The sequence below is a fragment of the Salvelinus fontinalis genome, chromosome 2, assembly GCF_029448725.1.
Source record: "Salvelinus fontinalis isolate EN_2023a chromosome 2, ASM2944872v1, whole genome shotgun sequence".
NCBI classification, from domain to species: Eukaryota; Metazoa; Chordata; class Actinopteri; order Salmoniformes; family Salmonidae; genus Salvelinus; species Salvelinus fontinalis.
In genome coordinates this window covers 67,652,963-67,677,241 of record NC_074666.1, presented here as the reverse complement: position 1 = coordinate 67,677,241, position 24,279 = coordinate 67,652,963, and the positions used below count along the sequence as shown (strand labels likewise).

At 42.3% G+C, this 24,279-nt stretch overlaps 1 protein-coding gene across 1 annotated transcript; it reads left to right on the top strand.

Annotated features, from left to right (window-relative positions):
- Nucleotides 1-1,810: 1,810 nt before the first annotated feature.
- On the top strand, nt 1,811-6,098 carry LOC129824029 (piggyBac transposable element-derived protein 4-like). The gene is made up of 2 exons (XM_055883302.1): nt 1,811-3,070; nt 3,946-6,098. Exons 1-2 carry the CDS (start codon nt 2,892-2,894, stop codon nt 5,687-5,689), a joined length of 1,923 nt encoding a protein of 640 aa, XP_055739277.1. The 5' UTR covers nt 1,811-2,891; the 3' UTR covers nt 5,690-6,098.
- The last annotated feature ends 18,181 nt before the right edge of the window (nt 6,099-24,279 follow it).

Here is a 24,279-nt window from a genome sequence, read left to right as displayed (position 1 = left end):
TTTTAAATTGGGTCTACCGTTCGAGGGAGAGCGATTTAATTAACCCCTCACCTGCTCTTCGGTAACAGCTCTCTGAGTCAATACTGATATTCCAAAACGAAACCGTTGGCGAGGATACTCGCAGACACTGCAGGGCAAAAATCATGATGAGACACTCCTCCTACACCGTTTAAGCTAGAAATGCCGTTCCAATATCAACAATTCCGCAACAGTCTCGACCGAGTTGTTTCTATAGAATGTTTGATATCTGTTATACTTTTTCCGTTATTCACTTTCTTTTCCTCTTTTTGTCCTCCATTCGCTTTCTTTCTCTGTAACATTTTGGCAAACAGTGTCCATTTTGACAAATACTGCAACAAGTTAGACAAAAAGTTAGAGTTTATGGGATATTCGTCTACTTCTATGCTATTCATAGCTGTGTGTAGAATCAAAATATTCCATACGGAACTTACGGATCAGCTGTTTTTGTAACTGCATTACCATGTGTTTTTCAAACTTTCACAAACAAAGGTCGTTTTTGACAACTTTCGGAGCTTTTTTGAGGAAAAAAGTTCCCCATGCTAAAATCTTCCCCCGCTTCTCTGCTCTTCATAGACGAAGTCGGATTTCAAATCGGGGCTTCCAATCTGTAACTATAGCCGTTTTAGTAACCCATCGCCTCTCTTTCAAGTGTCTGTAAATCATGTCAGCAGCAAGGCAATTCATTACTTTCCAAACAACTATCGTTTTGACCCCTAAACAAACAGTTAGACAAACATAGTTTGGCTTAAAAGCTTCCTCTACTACTCCGCTTCTCAATGGAGGAAACACTTTTTAAATTGGGTCTACCGTTCGAGGGAGAGCGATTTAATTAACCCCTCACCTGCTATTCACTAACGGCTCTCTGTGTCAATACTGATATTCCAAAACTAAACCGTTGGCTAGGATACTCGCAGACACTGCAGGGCAAAAATCATGAGGAGACACTCCTCCTACACCGTTTAAGCTAGAAATGCCGTTCCAATATCAACAATTCCGCAACAGTCTCGACCGAGTTGTTTCTACAGAATGTTTGATATCTGTTATACTTTTTCCGTTATTCACTTTCTTTTCCTCTTTTTGTCCTCCATCCGCTTTCATTGAATTTCTCAAGATACTAAAGTGCCCCATTGTGACATCATCACTTCCAACTGACATTCTCTGTAAGTGAAATCAAGCAACTTTTGACACAAATCAGCGAATAACTCCACTTTGCAACGACTTAGACAAAATATGTCAAGTTCTCCAGCTTCGTCTACTTCTCTGCTAATCAAATCTGGAGTTTGGAGGAAAAAATGATATTCACATCAAAAGTTACAGCAGTATAAGTAACAGCACCAACATCATTTTCTGTAACATTTTGGCAAACAGTGTCCATTTTGACAAATACTGCAACAAGTTAGACAAAAAGTTAGAGTTTATGGGATATTTGTCTACTTCTATGCTATTCTTAGCTGTGTGCAGAATCAAAATATTCCATACGGAACTTACGGTACAGCTGTTTTTGTAACTGCAATACCAAGTGTTTTTCAAACTTTCACAAACAAAGGTCGTTTTTGACCACTTTCGGAGCTTTTTTGAGGAAAAAAGTTCCTCCTGCTAAAATCTTCCTCTGCTTCTCTGCTCTTCATAAACGAAGTCGGATTTCAAATCGGGGCTTCCAATCCGTAACTATAGCCGTTTTCATAACCCATCGCCTCTCTTTCAAGTGTCTGTAAATCATGTCAGCAGCAAGGTAATTCATTACTTTCCAAACAACTATCGTTTTGACCCCTAAACAAACAGTTAGACAAACATAGTTTGGCTTAAAAGCTTCCTCTACTTCTCTGCTTCTCAATGGAGGAAACACTTTTTAAATTGGGTCTACCGTTCGAGGGAGAGCGATTTAATTAACCCCTCACCTGCTCTTCAGTAACAGCTCTCTGAGTCAATACTGATATTCCAAAACGAAACCGTTGGCGAGGATACTCGCAGACACTGCAGGGCAAAAATCATGATGAGACACTCCTCCTACACCGTTTAACCTGTCTAGGATCAGCGTGGCGCTAGCGGGACGTTTGACAAGAAAAAAAAAAAAAATGGCGGAATGTCATAATTATAAATATTTAGCTTTAATTAAATCAGAAGTGTTATACACAATATCAAATCTATACCTCTTGTTAATCTTGCCAATATGTCCGATTTCGAAAAGCTTCACTACAAAAGCGATTATCGATCAGTAAACAACACATTAGGTACAGTTACAACAAAGTACATTAGTCACAAAAGTCATAAATAGCAATGCAAAGCATCAATTACCTTAGGAAATGTTCTTCTTTTGGCAATCCTAAAGGTCACGACGAAACAATCAAGTGGCTTTTTGATCGATATAATCCATTTTTATAGCCTAAAACGAAACATTTTGTGAACGGCTTGTGTGGAAAATTCAGCGTCCATCAACTTTGGACGTAACATTCATTGTAATTACTCACTCTAAAGGGACGTTTATCAAGTCAAGTTCGGTTTCATTAGAATCCTCTGTTTGTTAGTAATACAACCAAACGTCGTGGTTCTTTTTCCGGGACATATTGACCGAAGAAATTCGATCTGAACACACCTACCAGCTACGTCATTACGCGCCAATCGATTGGCCTGTTCGTCTTTGATTGACTGTATCTCGGTCCAATGACCACTGATCTTTTTGAAATCTAGCTGGATAGATAGCCAATGAGCAGAGGTAAATAGGGATATCAAATGGTTCTACCCGGAAATAATAGGCATCTTTGTAAAGCCATGCGTGTTCGCAGCTATTCCCCATTGAAAATCAGAAAGTAAGGAGCTCACCGTTTTACGCGCCGCGAAAGTTTGTTTTGGAGCATTTTCAAGGATCAATTATGGCAAATAAATCAGCCAAATCAACGACCAAGACGAAGTACACAGATGTGCAAGATATAATTAGTGAAATTGACCGTGAAAGTGAAAATGAGCATCTAATTGATTCCAGCGAGGTTGAATCCGTTGATTCTGAATTCGAAGACATGTTTCTACACGGTGAAGACCCAGTTTTGGATCGGTGAGTAACGTTGTTTGGAATTAGTAATATCATATATAATTCATTTGAGTTGTTTGATATATTTGTATTTTATTTGCCTTATATAAAAATATGACTAGGGCATGAAATAAAGGCACATTGTGTATTTCTAATAGGTGCTATTTACACACACACATACTGCAGTAGCCATAAGCTCACCATGGTCACACATTGTGTATTTCTAATAGGTGCTATTTACACACACACATACTGCAGTAGCCATAAGCTCACCATGGTCACACATTGTGTATTTCTAATAGGTGCTATTTACACACACACATACTGCAGTAGCCATAAGCTCACCATGGTCACACATTGTGTATTTCTAATAGGTGCTATTTACACACACACATACTGCAGTAGCCATAAGCTCACCATGGTCACACATTGTGTATTTCTAATAGGTGCTATTTACACACACACATACTGCAGTAGCCATAAGCTCACCATGGTCACACATTGTGTATTTCTAATAGGTGCTATTTACACACACACATACTGCAGTAGCCATAAGCTCACCATGGTCACACATTGTGTATTTCTAATAGGTGCTATTTACACACACACATACTGCAGTAGCCATAAGCTCACCATGGTCACACATTGTGTATTTCTAATAGGTGCTATTTACACACACACATACTGCAGTAGCCATAAGCTCACCATGGTCACACATTGTGTATTTCTAATAGGTGCTATTTACACACACACATACTGCAGTAGCCATAAGCTCACCATGGTCACACATTGTGTATTTCTAATAGGTGCTATTTACACACACACATACTGCAGTAGCCATAAGCTCACCATGGTCACACATTGTGCATTTCTAATAGGTGTCTGTCTTTATTTCACAGTCGCAGCGATTCTGATTGGGAGCCAAGCTGCAAATCCCCCACTGAAGCTGGTCCATCCAGCTGGACCCCTGCTGTATCCGGCACCACACCTACTCCCGCCCGGCCATCAAGGGGTGGTAAGCCGGCGTCAAGGAAGCGGAGGAAGGGCAGCGTGGAACCGTCCAGCGTGGAACCTGCCAGAGCGGAGGAGGACCGTTGGCACACTGTTCTTGAGGAGGATGTGGCCCCACCAACTCCACTTTTCCGCCCAAAACGCCCAGTAGGCCCTCAATTGGACCTGACTTCCAAATACACCCCCATGCAACTTTTCCAGTTGTTCTTCACCTCGGCAGTTCTTGATACCCTGGTGATGAACACTAATAGATATGGGGCAAAGAAGCAGGAGAAATGGAAGGACATTTCCATTTCAGAACTGTTTTGCTACCTGTCCATGGTCATTTACATGGGGGTGGTGAAGCTGAAGAACCTCAAACACTACTGGAAAACTGCACCACTCTATCAACTGCCTTTCCCCTCAACGGTCATGTCTTGTACTAGGTTTCTGACAATTTCGCGGGCACTTCACATTAGTGACCCAGAGGTTGATAAGGACAACGAGGCGAAACGAGGCACAGCAGGGTTTGATAAGCTCTGCAAGATCAAACCTCTCTACCACGATATCGTTGAGGCATGCAAGACATATTTTCAGCCCGCCCAGAACCTTTCCATAGATGAGAGAATGGTAGCCTCAAAGGCCAGAATTGGCCTAAAACAGTACATGCGCAACAAACCCACAAAATGGGGTTACAAGCTGTTTGTTTTGGCCGATTCTGCGTGTGCATACACGTGCAATTTTTTTGTCTATGAGGGGAAGAACACTTGTGCGAGCGGTAAGGGACTCAGTTATGATTCTGTGATGCAGTTATTAGATTTCCAGCTGCTGGGGAAGGGCTACAAACTATTTGTAGACAACTTCTACACAAGCCCTACCCTGTTCACAGACCTGAGGAAGCTGGAGATGTGGGCCTGTGGCACCATTCGGACCAACCGAGTGGGTTTTCCAAAAACCAGGGTAAATGACATGCCTAAGCGGGCTGAGCGGGGTACCATGAGATGGATCCGTGAAGATGGCCTGCTGTTTGTGAAGTGGATGGACACTCGCGAAGTGGTGATGTGTTCCACTATTCACAAGTCGTTCGGTGGGGATCACGTTGTTCGCCGTTTGAAAGGTCCTACAGGCGCTTGGACTGCCAGAAATGTCCCCATTCCAGATGCTGTGAGGGATTACAACAAGAGCATGGGGGGTGTAGACCTATCCGATGCACTGATAGGATATTATAACGTCCTTCATAAAACCATGAAGTGGTACAAAACACTATTCTATCATTTCATTGACATTGCTGTGGTGAATTCCTTCATCCTCCAGAAGGAAATGGCCAAGAGCTGTGGACAGCCCCCCATCTCACAGCTAGCCTTCAGGGAGCAGCTCATCCAGGAGCTTGCTAACTACAGCAAGAACACTGTAGCACCTTCTGTCCCCTCTACCTCTGTCCCTTCTGCTCCAACCAGCGGCACGCACATGCTGGATTTCATCATTGCAGGCAGGGATGTGCCTCGGGGGAAAAGGGGCACAGTAGGGCGGCTTCGTTGTGCCCTGTGCCACAAGAAGTCCCCTGTCACCTGCACCACCTGTGCTGTGACCCTCTGTTTCACACCAGAGAGAAACTGCTATGGGATATGGCATCGGGAGCGCAACATTGTGTAGAGGACAGAGTCTTCACATGATTGAACATTTGAAGTGTAAATAGTTCCCCTTGTTATTATTTTTTTTTTTTTAAATATTCATTTTTTTCCTTGAATTTTTCAAATATATATTTTTGGGGGTATGTTACAATAATTGTTTTGTATTTTGTATATAGGTTTTGTATCATTGTATCATTGTACCAATTCGGCCACTTGGGTACATTTGGGAAACTTGTGAGGGACACCTGGTTGACCTCATGCTCAATGGCATGTACCTCACTCATTCCTGAATGTATCCATCTGAAATTTTGGTAAAATACTGTTGCCTACCTATGTTCTCATTTGAAATGATCCCCAGTATCATAACTGAATGTTTGGCCTTTCTTGTTGATTTTTAAAGATGCAACATCAGTAAAAGAACAAAAAACGTCTGTTGATTTCCTTGTATTTTCTTCTACCAGATCTATTGTGTTATATTCTCCTACATTCAATTCACATTTACACAAACTTCAGAATGTTTCCTTTCAAATGATACCAAGAATATGCATATCCTTCCTTCTAGGCCTGAGCTGCAAGCAGTTAGATTAGGGTATGTTTTCAGGCGGAAATTGAGAAAAAGGGGGGTCATCCCCAACAGGTTTTAAGCTAGAAATGCCGTTCCAATATCAACAATTCCGCAACAGTCTCGACCGAGTTGTTTCTATAGAATGTTTGATATCTGTTATACTTTTTCCGTTATTCACTTTCTTTCCTCTTTTTGTCCTCCATCCGCTTTCTTTGAATTTCTCAAGATACTAAAGTGCCCCATTGTGACATCATCTCTTCCAACTGACATTCTCTGTAAGTGAAATCAAGCAACTTTTGACACAAATCAGCTAATAACTCCACTTTGCAACCACTTAGACAAAATATGTCAAGTTCTCCAGCTTCGTCTACTTCTCTGCTACTCAAATCTGGAGTTAGGAGGAAAAAATGATATTCACATCAAAAGTTACAGCAGTATAAGTAACAGCACCAACATCATTTTCTGTAACATTTTGGCAAACAGTGTCCATTTTGACAAATACTGCAACAAGTTAGACAAAAAGTTAGAGTTTATGGGATATTCGTCTACTTCTATGCTATTCATAGCTGTGTACAGAATCAAAATATTCCATACGGAACTTACGGTACAGCTGTTTTTGTAACTGCATTACCATGTGTTTTTCAAACTTTCACAAACAAAGGTCGTTTTTGACCACTTTCGGAGCTTTTTTTAGGGAAAACGTTCCCCATGCTAAAATCTTCCCCCGCTTCTCTGCTCTTCATAGACGAAGTCGGATTTCAAATCGGGGCTTCCAATCTGTAACTATAGCCGTTTTCATAACCCATCGCCTCTCTTTCAAGTGTCTGTAAATCATGTCAGCAGCAAGGTAATTCATTACTTTCCAAACAACTATCGTTTTGACCCCTAAACAAACAGTTAGACAAACATAGTTTGGCTTAAAATCTTCCTCTACTTCTCTGCTTCTCAATGGAGGAAACACTTTTTAAATTGGGTCTACCGTTCGAGGGAGAGCGATTTAATTAACCCCTCACCTGCTCTTCAGTAACAGCTCTCTGAGTCAATACTGATATTCCAAAACGAAACCGTTGGCGAGGATACTCGCAGACACTGCAGGGCAAAAATCATGATGAGACACTCCTCCTACACCGTTTAAGCTAGAAATGCCGTTCCAATATCAACAATTCCGCAACAGTCTCGACCGAGTTGTTTGTATAGAATGTTTGATATCTGTTATACTTTTTCCGTTATTCACTTTCTTTTCCTCTTTTTGTCCTCCATTCGCTTTCTTTGAATTTCTCAAGATACTAAAGTGCCCCATTGTGACATCATCACTTCCAACTGACATTCTCTGTAAGTGAAATCAAGCAACTTTTGACACAAATCAGCTAATAACTCCACTTTGCAACCACTTAGACAAAATATGTCAAGTTCTCCAGCTTCGTCTACTTCTCTGCTAATCAAATCTGGAGTTTGGAGGAAAAAATGATATTCACATCAAAAGTTACAGCAGTATAAGTAACAGCACCAACATCATTTTCTGTAACATTTCGGCAAACAGTGTCCATTTTGACAAATACTGCAACAAGTTAGACAAAAAGTTAGAGTTTATGGGATATTCGTCTACTTCTATGCTATTCATAGCTGTGTACAGAATCAAAATATTCCATACGGAACTTACGGTACAGCTGTTTTTGTAACTGCAATACCATGTGTTTTTCAAACTTTCACAAACAAAGGTCGTTTTTGACCACTTTCGGAGCTTTTTTGAGGAAAAAAGTTCCCCTTGCTAAAATCTTCCTCTGCTTCTCTGCTCTTCATAGACGAAGTCGGATTTCAAATCGGGGCTTCCAATCCGTAACTATAGCCGTTTTCATAACCCATCGCCTCTCTTTCAAGTGTCTGTAAATCATGTCAGCAGCAAGGTAATTCATTACTTTCCAAACAACTATCGTTTTGACCCCTAAACAAACAGTTAGACAAACATAGTTTGGCTTAAAATCTTCCTCTACTTCTCTGCTTCTCAATGGAGGAAACACTTTTTAAATTGGGTCTACCGTTCGAGGGAGAGCGATTTAATTAACCCCTCACCTGCTCTTCAGTAACAGCTCTCTGTGTCAATACTGATATTCCAAAACGAAACCGTTGGCTAGGATACTCGCAGACACTGCAGGGCAAAAATCATGATGAGACACTCCTCCTACACCGTTTAAGCTAGAAATGCCGTTCCAATATCAACAATTCCGCAACAGTCTCGACCGAGTTGTTTCTATAGAATGTTTGATATCTGTTATACTTTTTCCGTTATTCACTTTCTTTTCCTCTTTTTGTCCTCCATCCGCTTTCTTTGAATTTCTCAAGATACTAAAGTGCCCCATTGTAACATCATCACTTCCAACTGACATTCTCTGTAAGTGAAATCAAGCAACTTTTGACACAAATCAGCTAATAACTCCACTTTGCAACCACTTAGACAAAATATGTCAAGTTCTCCAGCTTCGTCTACTTCTCTGCTAATCAAATCTGGAGTTTGGAGGAAAAAATGATATTCACATCAAAAGTTACAGCAGTATAAGTAACAGCACCAACATCATTTTCTGTAACATTTTGGCAAACAGTGTCCATTTTGACAAATACTGCAACAAGTTAGACAAAAAGTTAGAGTTTATGGGATATTCGTCTAATTCTATGCTATTCATAGCTGTGTACAGAATCAAAATATTCCATACGGAACTTACGGTACAGCTGTTTTTGTAACTGCATTACCATGTGTTTTTCAAACTTTCACAAACAAAGGTCGTTTTTGACCACTTTCTGAGCTTTTTTGAGGAAAAAAGTTCCCCATGCTAAAATCTTCCCCCGCTTCTCTGCTCTTCATAGACGAAGTCGGATTTCAAATCGGGGCTTCCAATCTGTAACTATAGCCGTTTTCATAACCCATCGCCTCTCTTTCAAGTGTCTGTAAATCATGTCAGCAGCAAGGCAATTCATTACTTTCCAAACAACTATCGTTTTGATCCCTAAACAAACAGTTAGACAAACATAGTTTGGCTTAAAATCTTCCTCTACTTCTCTGCTTCTCAATGGAGGAAACACTTTTTAAATTGGGTCTACCGTTCGAGGGAGAGCGATTTAATTAACCCCTCACCTGCTCTTCAGTAACAGCTCTCTGAGTCAATACTGATATTCCAAAACGAAACCGTTGGCTAGGATACTCGCAGACACTGCAGGGCAAAAATCATGATGAGACACTCCTCCTACACCGTTTAAGCTAGAAATGCCGTTCCAATATCAACAATTCCGCAACAGTCTCGACCGAGTTGTTTCTATAGAATGTTTGATATCTGTTATACTTTTTCCGTTATTCACTTTCTTTTCCTCTTTTTGTCCTCCATCCGCTTTCTTTGAATTTCTCAAGATACTAAAGTGCCCCATTGTAACATCATCACTTCCAACTGACATTCTCTGTAAGTGAAATCAAGCAACTTTTGACACAAATCAGCTAATAACTCCACTTTGCAACCACTTAGACAAAATATGTCAAGTTCTCCAGCTTCGTCTACTTCTCTGCTAATCAAATCTGGAGTTTGGAGGAAAAAATGATATTCACATCAAAAGTTACAGCAGTATAAGTAACAGCACCAACATCATTTTCTGTAACATTTTGGCAAACAGTGTCCATTTTGACAAATACTGCAACAAGTTAGACAAAAAGTTAGAGTTTATGGGATATTTGTCTACTTCTATGCTATTCATAGCTGTGTGCAGAATCAAAATATTCCATACGGAACTTACGGTACAGCTGTTTTTGTAACTGCATTACCATGTGTTTTTCAAACTTTCACAAACAAAGGTCGTTTTTGACCACTTTCGGAGCTTTTTTGAGGAAAAAAGTTCCCCATGCTAAAATTTTCCCCCGCTTCTCTGCTCTTCATAGACGAAGTCGGATTTCAAATCGGGGCTTCCAATCTGTAACTATAGCCGTTTTCATAACCCATCGCCTCTCTTTCAAGTGTCTGTAAATCATGTCAGCAGCAAGGCAATTCATTACTTTCCAAACAACTATCGTTTTGACCCCTAAACAAACAGTTAGACAAACATAGTTTGGCTTAAAAGCTTCCTCTACTTCTCTGCTTCTCAATGGAGGAAACACTTTTTAAATTGGGTCTACCGTTCGAGGGAGAGCGATTTAATTAACCCCTCACCTGCTCTTCAGTAACAGCTCTCTGAGTCAATACTGATATTCCAAAACGAAACCGTTGGCTAGGATACTCGCAGACACTGCAGGGCAAAAATCATGATGAGACACTCCTCCTACACCGTTTAAGCTAGAAATGCCGTTCCAATATCAACAATTCCGCAACAGTCTCGACCGAGTTGTTTCTATAGAATGTTTGATATCTGTTATACTTTTTCCGTTATTCACTTTCTTTTCCTCTTTTTGTCCTCCATTCGCTTTCTTTGAATTTCTCAAGATACTAAAGTGCCCCATTGTGACATCATCACTTCCAACTGACATTCTCTGTAAGTGAAATCAAGCAACTTTTGACACAAATCAGCTAATAACTCCACTTTGCAACCACTTAGACAAAATATGTCAAGTTCTCCAGCTTCGTCTACTTCTCTGCTAATCAAATCTGGAGTTTGGAGGAAAAAATGATATTCACATCAAAAGTTACAGCAGTATAAGTAACAGCACCAACATCGTTTTCTGTAACATTTTGGCAAACAGTGTCCAATATCAACAATTCCGCAACAGTCTCGACCGAGTTGTAATAAAGGGAAACATATCGAAACAGTTCTTTTCACCAGTGTTTATTGCCTTTATAATACACAGATAACCAACATGGTACAGGACGCACTGTACTACACATACTCAAAGACATCTTCCATTCGCATCTTTATAATGTTGGGAATATCAAACACATGCATGTTAAAGGAAGACACTACCAAGGAGATGAACTTTCGGTTCGGTTCAGGGATGGTAGTGTCCCAGCACATGTCTTCCAGTTGCACAATCATAGCATGGTCATGGCCGCGGTTTAACTGGAACTCTGCACGTTCTTCTGGAAGCAGTTGGCTGTGAAACACCAGTAGGTCTAGCGCGGACATGATATCTGTGATCCTCTGGCTGTAGGAGGGTATCATAGTCATGGACCATAGATGGTCGATCTTGTCACCGAGTGCAGCGCGTACCTTGTCCGTCAATTTCACGACGGGAGGATCTTTCCTGACTGACACAAAGACACAGGAGAGTAGTTTAGCTATAGAGAGCGTGACGATCCATTGCAGGCCTTGTTTCACTATATATGTGCTTGTACTCACCGAACTTTCCCCGTGGTTTGTTTTCTTTCAGGTCATCATATAAGTACAGATTCGTTTCACGTAACACCCTGAGGAATCTCGCCGCTAGTTCCTCGGTCTGGAGGCAGTGTTCGATGAGCTCATGCATCATCTTAACCTGATTACCCTTACTGTGAAAATACCTGAGTAGATTCACATCATCGGGGTCGTTCGTCAGGACCCCATCCACGATAGGTCTGATGTACGCATGCCTCTCGGCAATGTCGTCCTTGTAACTGTTCAACAACTGGCAATTCATTTTACAGACCAGAGGTTGTGAATAATGGAACTGTGTTGAGCTGCACGTCTCTATATATATTTTACAGTCTGAATAGTGGTATAGTACATGACTTATTGGTGGATACATGAGCCCTGTTTGGCCCGTAGAAGTACCTTTGGTTGGATACACGAGCCCTGTTTGAATGAATGGTCCTCGGTAGGAAAGGTGAGCCCTTGCTGTGTGTTTTAATTAGAAAGTTGGAGTTCCCCGAACTCAAGGCTTTGGTCAACTTTACCACCAGTACCATGGCGAGGTTCACATTGGTAAACAACAGGTTTATGAAAAGAGTCTACAAACAGAAACATGTCTTCTGACCCCATTTTATTGATGTGTACTTCTATGAAATGTTTGTTGATATCAGCCCCACGGTCGAGCTTCTGATACCACAGACGCACAGAGTCTGTGTTGTTGAGTAGAAACCGTGTTGTCCCCGATCCGTTCACCTTGGTCCAGTTTACAATAAGTTCCATCTGAGTCGAGACCTCTAAAGGTACGCCCTCGGCATCTTGGGTGAGCTCAATGATCCTGGATGCAGACATGGTTGTCGTCCGGTCGATACTGAGCTGTGTGTACAAGGACAACCTCGCCGTTCGATTTGAGACAAACCCTGTAATAACATTCCTCGACGGGGATGAATAACTACTGGTTGGATGATACACGGTCAATCTGCATTGTTAAGGATGAGCTCTGCTATCTAAATGGGGTTGAACACACCAAGGTCAGAGTCGGTAGTCTTTGCATGTATATTTAATATTGGAGAAACGTATAGCATTACCATAACAATGTAAACCTACAAAACATTGATTGTACACTTGTCATATCCAAGGTTCATATTCATTCACTACATAATAGACGTTACATAAGCCTGTTACAAAGGTAGCCATTTAACTGTGGCTGTGGTTAGAAACGAATACATTTAAAAAGCTGTGGACGTTTCCAGTTTCGCATGTGGATGATACACAGTTGCTCTCATATTGGATTTCTGTCTCATACAAGAGCAAAAACAGCATACCATACAAGCAGTTGCACTGATAATCAACACTACTGCAACACAGATAATTATATACAACCAATAACTTTCCCAAAAGAGGACACTTTTGTCTGGGTGGTCCTGGTGTAGATCTTGGCCTCTCACAAGGTCCTCCTTTTCAGCCTCGAGGTACCTAAATAGATTGGTGTAGTTGATCTCACCGTCCTCCAAATGGGTCTCGATCTCTTCCTCTTCTTCTTCGCTCAGTGGCCGACCAGTCAATTCAACCAATGCCTTTAGTCCCCCATCAAAATCTCTCGTGTAAAAGGAGTTACCCAGTCGAATGATCTGATCCATGTTCTTCATGGAATCTTCAGGAACTCCAATAACCTTGGCTAGTTTGAGGGGGATTTCCCCATACCACATGCAAAGAAGGCTTTGTCCCTATCTCCCTGGGTAATAACACTCACGATGTTCTGTGTGAGCCTATACTGGCTCAACCAACTACTTTTAACCCGTCTAGGATGAGAGTGCCGCTAGCGGCACTTCCCCTCCACCCCAACTGAAAAGGCAGAGCCGCGAAATTCCAATTTTTTTTTTTTTTTAAATATTTAACTTTCACACATTAAAGTCCAATACAGCTAATGAAAGACACAGATCTTGTGAATCCAGCCAACATGTCCGATTTTTAAAATGTTTTACAGGGAAGACACAATATGTAAAGATGTAAATCTATTAGCTAAAAACACATTAGCATAATCCGCCATTTTTCTTTGTCCACCAACAACAGTAGCTATCACTAATTCGGCTAAACTAAGATATTTATAGCCCCTAACCAAGAAAAAAACTCATCAGATGACAGTCTGATAACATATTTATGGTATGGGATAGGTTTTGTTAGAAAAATGTGCATATTTCAGGTAGATGGCATAGTTTACAATTGCACCCACCGTCACAAATGGACTAGAATAACTACATAGAGCAACGTGTTTACCTACTTACTAATCATCAAACATTTCGTAAAAATACACAGCAGACACTAATCGAAAGACACAGATCCTGTGAATACAGACAATATATCAGATTTTCTAAGTGTCTTACAGCGAAAACACAATAAATCGTTATATTAGCATAGCACATGTGCAAACATTACCCCAGCATTAATTCTAGCGAAAGTGAGCGATAACGTAAACATCGCCAAAATATATTATTTTTTTCATTAACCTTCTCAGAATTCTTCAGATGACAGCCCTGTAACATCACATTACAACATGCATATAGAGTTTGTTCGAAAATGTGCATATTTAGCCACCAAAATCATGGTTAGACAATGGGGAAAGTAGCCCAGCTGGTGAGAAAATGTCCGTGCGCCATGAACTGGAAGCGTGCCCAGCGATTCACAGCGTTTCAGAAATAAATGTCCCAAAATCGCACTAAACGGATATAAATTGCTATAAAACGCTTTAAATTAACTACCTTATGATGTTTTTAACTCCTATAACTAGTCTTAACATGACCGGAGAAAGATTACTCCCAACACTAATGCTTGGAACAGGTGCGGGTCGGTGTCCTCCAGGCGCATGACGCAGCTCCAAAAGACTTACTAGCTACAGGGTTTTTTAATTTATAGTGCCTGTGAACGCGCAATCGACCCCATTCAAATCGTCATCACGTAAAGGCATCCAGGGGAAGACGTAAGCAGTGTCCGTATACTCATAGGAATAACATTGGCTTTAAAACTGACTCCAGAACAGTGGCCAAAATTTCTGAAATCTGACTCCATGTCAGGGAAATTGCTGTAGAATGGGTTCTGTTCCACTTAGAGACAAAATTTCAACTCCTATAGAAACTATAGACTGTTTTCTATCCAATAATAATAATAATATGCATATTGTACGATCAAGAATTTTGTAGGAAGCCGTTTCAAAAATTACACGATTACCATAAATAGTGACAACAGCGCCCCCAGCCCCAACAGGTTAAACCCTGCATGGCAGTACCTTGTATCTATGCGTATAGTGAACATGTCCTTTCGAGGCGTTATGCTTCTCGCTGGATAATTTGGTTGGGGTGGTTCCCCTGGATGCCTTTACGTGATGACGATTTGAATGGGGTCGATTGCGCAATCACAGGCACTATAAATTAAAAAACCCTGTAGGTAGGAGCTCCTTTCTTGCTGCGTCATGCGCGTGGAGGACATCAACCTGCTCTTGTTCCAAGCGTTAGTTTAGCCTGTTATATTTCTCCGGTCATGTTTTTACTCGTTATAGGAGTTAAAAACATCATAAGGTAGTTAATTTAAAGCGTTTTATAGCAATTTATATCCGTTTAGTGCGATTTTGGGACATTTATTTCTGAAACGCTGTGAATCGCTGGGCACGCTTCCAGTTCATCCCGAACGCAGTTGGCATTTCCACATGCCAAGAGGACAGCTTTCCACCAAAAGACGATTAGACCCAAGAAAGGATCCTTTGCCCAAGATACTGATGGAAGAACAGCTCAAAGTAGGAAATGTTTATTATGATAAATCGTGTTTCTGTCTAAAAATGTTAGTGGCTTAGGACGCCATGTTTTTTGACGTAGCTTCGCTTGGCGCAAACTGTATTGAAAAGTAAGGATAATTTAAAAAATGTAATTCCGCGATTGTATTAAGAATTAAATCGCTGTCCACCCTATATTTTTTAGTCACGTTTATGAGTATTTATGTATACGAGTAGATCACTGTCTAATATGGCGCACGGACATTTTCTCACCAGCTGGGCTACTTTTGTCATTGTGTAACCATGATTTTGGTGGCTAAATATGCACATTTTCGAACAAACTGTATATGTATGTTGTAATGTGATGTTACAGGGGTGTCATCTGAAGAATTCTGAGAAGGTTAGTGAAAAAAATAATATATTTTGGCGATGTTTACGTTATCGCTCTCTTTGGCTAGAATCAATGCTGGGGTAATGTTTGCACATGTGCTATGCTAATATAACGATTTATTGTGTTTTCGCTGTAAGACACTTAGAAAATCTGAAATATTGTCTGTATTCACAGGATCTGTGTCTTTCGATTGGTGTATGCTGTGTATTTTTACGAAATGTTTGATGATTAGTAGTTAGGTAAACACGTTGCTCATTGTAATTATTCTAGTCCATTTGTGACGGTGGGTGCAATTGTAAACTATGCCATCTACCTGAAATATGCACATTTTTCTAACAAAACCTATCCCATACCATAAATATGTTATCAGACTGTCATCTGATGAGTTTTTTTCTTGGTTAGGGGCTATAAATATCTTAGTTTAGCCGAATTGGTGATAGCTACTGGTGTTGGTGGACAAATAAAAGATGGTGGATTATGCTAATGTGTTTTTAGCAAATAGATTTACATCTTTACATATTGTGTCTTCCCTGTAAAACATTTTAAAAATCGGACATGTTGGCTGGATTCACAAGATCTGTGTCTTTCATTAGCTGTATTGGACTTTAATGTGTGAAAGTTAAATATTTAAAAAAAAAAATAATAATTAATTTCGCGGCTCTGCCTTTTCAGTGGGGGTGGGGGGGGGAGTGCTGCTAGCGGCACCCCAGTCCTAGACAGGTTAACGTACTCAATGTCCGGAGGACCGCTTTAACTCCTGGAACATTGCTGCTGGTGGTAGACCCCAAGAAGACCATAAGGGAATCTTTAAAAGACGACGGACGGTTCAGGGCGGAAGTACTCACGGGTCGCTACACTCACCTCAAATGTAAATCCCTGGTGGTCCCTGTGGATATACCCGGTGAGGTTCTAGAATGTAGTGCCGAGTATGTTATATACATCAAAGTACCTAAAGGTGTTAGGGGTCTTCGGAGTCCTAGGCGTCGCAAGCGGACCTCACCAGAAATGTAACGCTCCCTTGACGATGTTCCCATACATTGCCGAATAACCGAGAGAACAGAAGATATTTGAGGGAATGTACAAAAGTCATTGGTGTGGTATTCTCATAGACAATGATACTTTGTTTTCTACCCAAACATACCTCTGAACTGTTTGTGTTGTCTGTGTTTCACGATAGAAGTCTTTGTTAAACATAGGACCAAACCCTGTGATGTTTATGAAACTGAATAAACTCTTCCCCATCTATTACATTTTAATGTGCAGTGTGTGTTTTTTTGTTAAATGTGTCTCAGAGTGACCTACAGGGGTTGTTGTTATTGTCATCGTAATACGGGTGAGGGTTTGTTGAATTATCAGAACTGCCCTGGTTTATTTCTGTGTCTATGCATTGATAAAAGTTGGATCCTTTATCCTGTGTTTATTAAAGGAGCCGTGGTCAGCTATTCTCCCATGACTCAAATATGGTTGGATAGATGAGCCATGGTACTAAGTGGGGATTGTACGAGGGCTAGCACTGTATATAATAGCCATTTGTTCTAGGCCTGTAGTAACTCCCCCCCTGATCTCCCCCTGTAGTCATGTCTATCTGTTCCGATGAAAACATGGCTCCTCTCTCCACCTCGACATCATGGTCAGAATCACATTCGGCCCACAACGTATTCGGATACCGATTAGGACGTATGGACCTTTACACCATAAAGTGTAGTTATAAGGGCCATGACACTATCAAGAACGCACTGGACAAATGTCCGTTTTTTGGTATGTTGGACAAGAGTGATGTGGGTAACATTCGGATCCTGAGAAGCCCCGACCTTTTGTGGCTGCCTCACAACTTTCCCTGTAATATTATACCTGATATCAAGGTATACGATGACCACCTAATTGTGGAACGTACCTCTACTCCCCAACCACACTATCCGGAGAGGAGCGTAAGACCACGAAATGGAATCTTCACTATACGGATAACTGTAAAGGACGGTTCCGCATGGGTTCGTATACTCAATGTCAGAAAGACCGCTTTAACGCCTCCAGTATTATTAGTGGTGGTGGACCCAAAGAAGAACATAAGTTAACTTCTTGAGAATACAGGGGGTGCTGTTTTCGCATTGGCATAATTGCCTCTACAGATTAAACTGCCTCTTATTCAATTATTGCTGTTACTATATGCATATAACCATATACCATTGGATAGAAAACAAGCTATGGTTTCTAAAACCGTTTCAATTTTGTCTCTGAGTGAAACACAAGTCATTTGACAGCACTTTCCCTGAGCAAGAAGAAGATTGCAAGATGTGTATGCTCGCTTCAACGCTCTGCCTATATATGGTCACGCCACCTATGACCCGAAACACACTTCATTCGTCTTCCTCTGGGTGTCAGGAAGACGTCAGAGGAGAATTTTTTGTTTATCTTGTACTGACGTGAAATAAGACCTATTTCTTTAGCGTGACCGACAACTTCCGGTTTTCTGAAACGCGCGTTTTAGAGGTGCAATTGTCTTTTGTTATGCTGTCGTTACGGATGAAAACTATCTCCGTCTCGAAGTTTGTTTGATACATGTGACCATATCATCTTAATGTATGTTTTTTCAATATAGTTTAATCAGATTATTTGAATTTTTTCGGGAGTTTTGCCGTGTTCCGTTCTGTGAGTTTTTTAACTTTGGACAGAACCGTGCTAGTCGACCAGTACCTACGCTAAATGAAGAGGGAAAGTTGCCATTGTGAATGGATTGAACGACTCATCAGGACTAAGGACACCTTTATCAACATTCTGATGAAAGATCAGCAATAGTAAGACCCAATTTACGATGTTATTTCATATATCTGTCGTGCATGTGAACTGGTCGGGCGCGCCCAGCTGGTTCTGGCTGGCGTGGCTATGCTAATTTAGCGCTACATTTTGTTTTCGCTATAAAACATTTAATAAATCTGAAATATTGTTTGGATTCACCAGATGTTGGGCTTTCAATATCTGTACGCTGTGTATTTTTTCTGAAATGTTTTAAGACAAGTAATTAGTTATATGAAGTTGGTCTCTGTAATTGTTCTGGCTGCATCAGCACTATATCAGATTGCAGCTGCAATGTAGAACTGTGATTTATACCTGAAAAATGCACATTTAAAAAAAAAATAACTATGCTATACCATAAATATGTTATCAGACTGTCATCTTATGAATTTGTTTGTTGGTTAGTGGCTATATATATTTTCATTTAGTCGAATTAGTGATAGCTACTGACGCAGGAAAAAACTGTTGGAGTAAAAAAATGGTGTCTTTTGCTAACGTGTTTAGCTAATAGATTTACATATTGTGTCTTTCCTGTAAAACATTTTAAAAATCTGAAATGGTGGCTTTATTCACAAGATCTGTGTCTTTCATTGGGTGTCTTGGACTTGTGATTTAATGATATTTAGATGCTACTATTTAATTGTGACGCTATGCTAGCGATGCTAATCAGTGTGGGGGGGGGGGGGGGGGGGGGGGGGTGCTCCCGAATCCGGGTTAGGTACTCGGTAGAGGTTAATCTTTAAAAGATGACGGTCGGTTCAGCTCAGAAGTACTCACGGGTCGCTACACTCACCTCAGCTCTTACTCCGAGCTGTACCCAGCTGATATACCCGGTGAGGTTCTGGAATGTAATGCTCAGTATGAAATATATACCAAAACACCTAGAGCTCTTCGGATTGGTCCTAGGCGTCCTAGACGTCGTAGCCGAAACTCCCCAGAACTTTAACGGAACCTTGACGATGTTCCCATACATTGCCGAATAACCGAGAGAGCAGAAGCTATTTGAGGGAATGTACAAAAGTCATTGGTGTGGTATTCTCATAGACAATGATACTTTGTTTTCTACCCAAACATACCCCTGAACTGTTTGTGTTGTCTGTGTTTCACGATAGAAGTCTTTGTTAAACATAGGACCAAACCCTGTGATGTTTATGAAACTGAATAAAGTCTTCCCTATCTATTACATTTTAATGTGCAGTGTGTGTTTTTTTGTTAAATGTGTCTCAGAGTGACCTACAGGGGTTGTTGTTATTGTCATCGTAATACGGGTGAGGGTTTGTTGAATTATGCCTTCCACACGCAGTGGTTCATCTCTGTGCAGAAAGAGGACCCGAGAAGAGTCATCTGGTCAGTGTGATGACTGTTCCCACATAAAGATGATAGCAAACTTGAAACGTCAAATCCTTGAACTTAACAAGTCACTGGATGTGGAGCACAAACAGAGCATTGAGTTTCTCCGTCAAAGAACTGAGTTGAGCGCGGGATGTGTGAAATGGGACAGAGAACCAACATCGGCAGGAGACGTGATAGAGGATACAACGCTAAAAACTACTGTCAACGGCTCGGGTGATACCAGCAGGCACACGCTACATGAACTTGAGTTGTGTAAACGGGAGCTGGAGGATACAAGAGAGGCACTCCAAGAAGCCTGTGAAGAACGAGAAGCCCTGAGAACTAAGTTGTCAGAGAGCCAGACTAGCAAGGCTGTGGAGGCCAAGGAAGCAGCAGGTGACACGGACAAGATCGAAGAGTCACACCCTCACTTAGATTGGGTAGGGAGACATTACCTCGCGGTGTCGATCCCAGAGGATCGCATGTTCAAACCAGGTCAGTCTGTCACTCCGGTCGGGGTGTTACAGAAGCTGTTTGAGATGAGGGTAGGTGATAAACTTGCGGTTGGGTTCAGTGTGCTGTTAGAGAATATAAACATCATGCTATCTCACCTGGAGCCCGAGTGGTACGCCAAACAGTTTGGTTTCTGTAGAGCCTACGCGCACGGCAACAAATACAGGCTCGCCGACAGGGTGGACACGGAGGACTTTGCGTGGCTGTTGTTCGAGTACGGAGCGCACGCTCCCTTGATCGAAGTGTTAGCAGGCCTCCAGAATGTCCTACAAAGCACGGGAAAGGGAGGGGTGACGACCGCAGCTCTGTACACGAGCAAGAACATGTACAGCTCCTACGTGACACTGTTCAGAGACACGGTGTCAAGGGCCTATGAGGGGTTGATGCGTGTTCGAGAGAGAGCTCTGAGGGTGCGGAAGGCTCAAGGTGTTGTGTACGTGCCTCTCACAGCAGGCTTGGGTGGGGATCAGAGCGAATCTCAAGGAGGCTCCCACTCTGTGAGGAACAGAGTCCTGCGCTCTGTATTGGAAGGGATCGAAGCTCCCCCTCACATCAGCAGCGCGGCGGCAAGCTCTGAGGTGGATAGAGTCTCACGTGAAGACCCCCTTCGGTTGGAACAGTCCCTGAAACGTAGAGGTCTGGAGGATCAGGGTAAAGGCGGGAGGTCCTCTGGTCATCGGAGTAACCAGGAACACTTCCCCGTTAAGGCGGCGACTTCAAGTGTCGTACCAGGACCTCTTGAAAAGCGGGTGCTGTTCGATTCACCTTGGTCAAACGATCTACCTGCTCTGTAGCTCTTGTACAAGGACGAGAGTACTAGGGAGATATATAGTTACAGAGATATAGTTAGAGATATAGTCAACCATACGGCCATGAGTGGGTCCTCTGAGCCACACAGAGATGAGCTACTGGCAAGGGAGCCTGAGAGCAACATACTGTGTCTGGAAGAGGATGACCTGAGAACAAAAGCAATGTTGGCAATGTCTAGATACTGTCAGGAACAATGGGTGAGAACAATGGTAAAGCTGCACATGTCTCGAGGCGAGTGTATGAAACTGGCTCTGCTGAGCGGAGACGCCGGCTGTGGCAAGTCGTACTCTATATCACTGCTGGAGAAGAAGCTACGTCTCATGCACATCAGTGTGGTTGTGAGTGCCATGACCAACAAGGCAGCGGGCACCCTGATGGAATCCTGCTCGCTGGACCCAGTCTACACATTCCACAAGATGATGGGGTTCAAAAAGGAACTGTTGAACGACAAGCTGTCGCTCGAAGACTTTACGCGGCTGTACTGCAAATTATACTGGAACGTGATGTCTCGGTTCAATACACTGCACCAGTCCGACTTGCCCCCTGAGCGGAACGAGGTGATCGCACGACACTCGTGTAGACAACTGAGACCCGAATCGTGTGCGGTGTGTAGTAAAATGTTCCAGCAGCTGAGGGTGGCTAAGAACCCAGGGGACCTGGCCCCCATGGAGGACGCCCCTCCGTTCCTGGGGGTGAACGTTCTGATCATAGACGAGTACGGCCTGCTGAACGTGGAGCTGCTGGAGAGGATGCTGTGCTGCCTTGCTCTCTTCTACGGAACCGGAAAGGGTCCTTTGATAATCTTCTCGGGCAGCGTCTCGCAATTGCAGCCTGTGGGATCTAATCTGCGCATTTGGGAAACGGAGCGGTTCGAAGGGCTCCTCTCGTCTTCGACTCCGCTCTTTGTCAACAGGCGGCAGTTCAAGGACCCCGGTTACGCTGAGGCGTTGACGTACCTTCAGTTCAACACGGTCACGGAAGAGTCGCGTCGCATTTTCAGGAGCCGGGTGTCTGTCAGCGAGCTAGACCTTATGGATCCCGAATACGAACCAGACAAGCTGCGGATCTTCCACCAGGATGAACAGCAGATGGCATACACGACGAGATACATGAACAAGGCGAAAGACAATGCCCGTGTGGGGGACAAGTTTCTCAGCGTCACTCGGACCCGGACGTCCTACAAAGGACCGAACGCTTGGTACGATGTGCTGAAGCAAGCCGCGCAGACGCTGCCCAAGCTCTTTCCGTGCCCAAATACCGCAAAGGGATCCTCCCCATGGAAAGAGACTATCTGAAGGTGGACAAGCTCTGGGTAGGTTGCAAGGTGCGCATGATCTGGCACATGGACTTCAACGGTATACAGGTTGCCAAAAGAAAGACAAGACCATCATCTGCCAAGCTGGGCAGGCAGCAAAAAGGGGGGGACCCGCAATTGCCTTCCATGACAGACACGGAGGGTGTAGTGGAAGGCATTCGTTTCAAGCCGGAAGGCCAGTTCAACGAGTTCTACGTGAGAGGGGGCCTGACGGGAACCCTGTACAGGGTCGCGCCTTCCAATTGGAATCACATGAACTGGACAGTGACCACGCACCCGCTGGCCTGTCTGTTGGCGATGAACACGTACGACTGCCAAGGCTGCACCGTGCACGGGCAAGTGCTCTACCACCCACCAAGGCATTTCTCCATGTCGCCGATAAAGCCCTCGGTGTACGTTGTGCTCACCAGGGTGGTGAAAAGAGAGGCGATACAAATGACTAACTGCAACTTCGCAGAGAACATAGGCACTGTCGACTTTTACAATGACAGACTGGTGGCTTACCGCAAGAGGGTGGAGATGAACTATTCATCTTGACACACCTAAGTATGCAATAAGCACCCGCCCCATACACAAAGAGTCTTGGGTGAGGAGGGTTCATTTCATCTGTCACCGTTGACATTACAAGCACAACAGTAGTACAGGAGGCAAGGAGATGAGCTGGGCTACTACGCTGCACAAGCTAACACTGGAAGAGTTGATATGCCTCACGTCATCAAAGTCTCTAAGTGAACTCACTAAAGACTACGATATGAAGCCTAATCGAGTACAGCTGTTGATCAACAAGGAACGGTCCATGTGTGAGCTGGACAACAGTCTCACACCACCCCAAGCAAGTGCACAGGACGATCTCAATACTTACATCATTCTAAGGTGGTGTCCTTGGTTTTCCCAAACGTTCGGTGTGCTTTCGGATTCAAATCTTAACATGTCTAGGATCAGCGTGGCGCTAGCGGCACACCCCCCCCCCCCCACTGAAAAACCAGTGCCGCGAAATTCAAAAAAAATATTTTTTTAAAATATTTAACTTTCACACATTAAAGTCCAATACAGCTAATGAAAGACACAGATCTTGTGAATCCAGTCAACTTGTCCGATTTTTAAAATGTTTTACAGGGAAGACACAATATGTAAAGATGTACATCTATTACCTAAAAACACATTAGCATAATCCACCATCTTTTATTTGTCCACCAACACCAGTAGCCATCACCAATTCGGCTAAACTAAGATATTTATAGCCCCTAACCAAGAAAAAAACTCATCAGATGACAGTCTGATAACATATTTATGGTATGGGATAGGTTTTGTTAGAAAAAAGTGCATATTTCAGGTAGATGGCATAGGTTACAATTGCACCCACCGTCACAAATGGAATAGAAAAACTACTTAGAGCAACGTGTTTACCTACTTACTAATCATCAAACATTTCGTAAAAATACACAGCATACACGAATCGAAAGACACAGATCCTGTGAATACAGACAATATTTCAGATTTTCTAAGTGTCTTACAGCGAAAACACAATAAATCGTTATATTAGCATAGCACATAGCACATAGCAGCCCAGCATTGATTCTAGCCAAAGTGAGCGATAAAAGTCAACATCGCCAAAAGATATTAATTTTTTCACTAACCTTCTCAGAATTCTTCCGATGACACTCCTGTAACATCATATTACACAATCCATATAGAGTTTGATCGCAAATGTTTATATTTAGCCACCAAAATCATGGTTAGACAATGTGAAATGTAGACAAGCTGGTCAGAAAATGTCCTTGCGCCACTTAGACAGTGATCTACTCTTATACATAAATACTCATAAACGTGACAAAAAAATATAG

Excerpts from the sequence above, each read along its gene's own strand:
- LOC129824029 (XM_055883302.1), top strand. The coding sequence starts at position 2,892 with ATGGCAAATAAATCAGCCAAATCAACGACCAAGACGAAGTACACAGAT. Across the intron at positions 3,071-3,945 it reads GAAGACCCAGTTTTGGATCG|TCGCAGCGATTCTGATTGGG; the intron begins GTGAGTAACGTT and ends TTTATTTCACAG.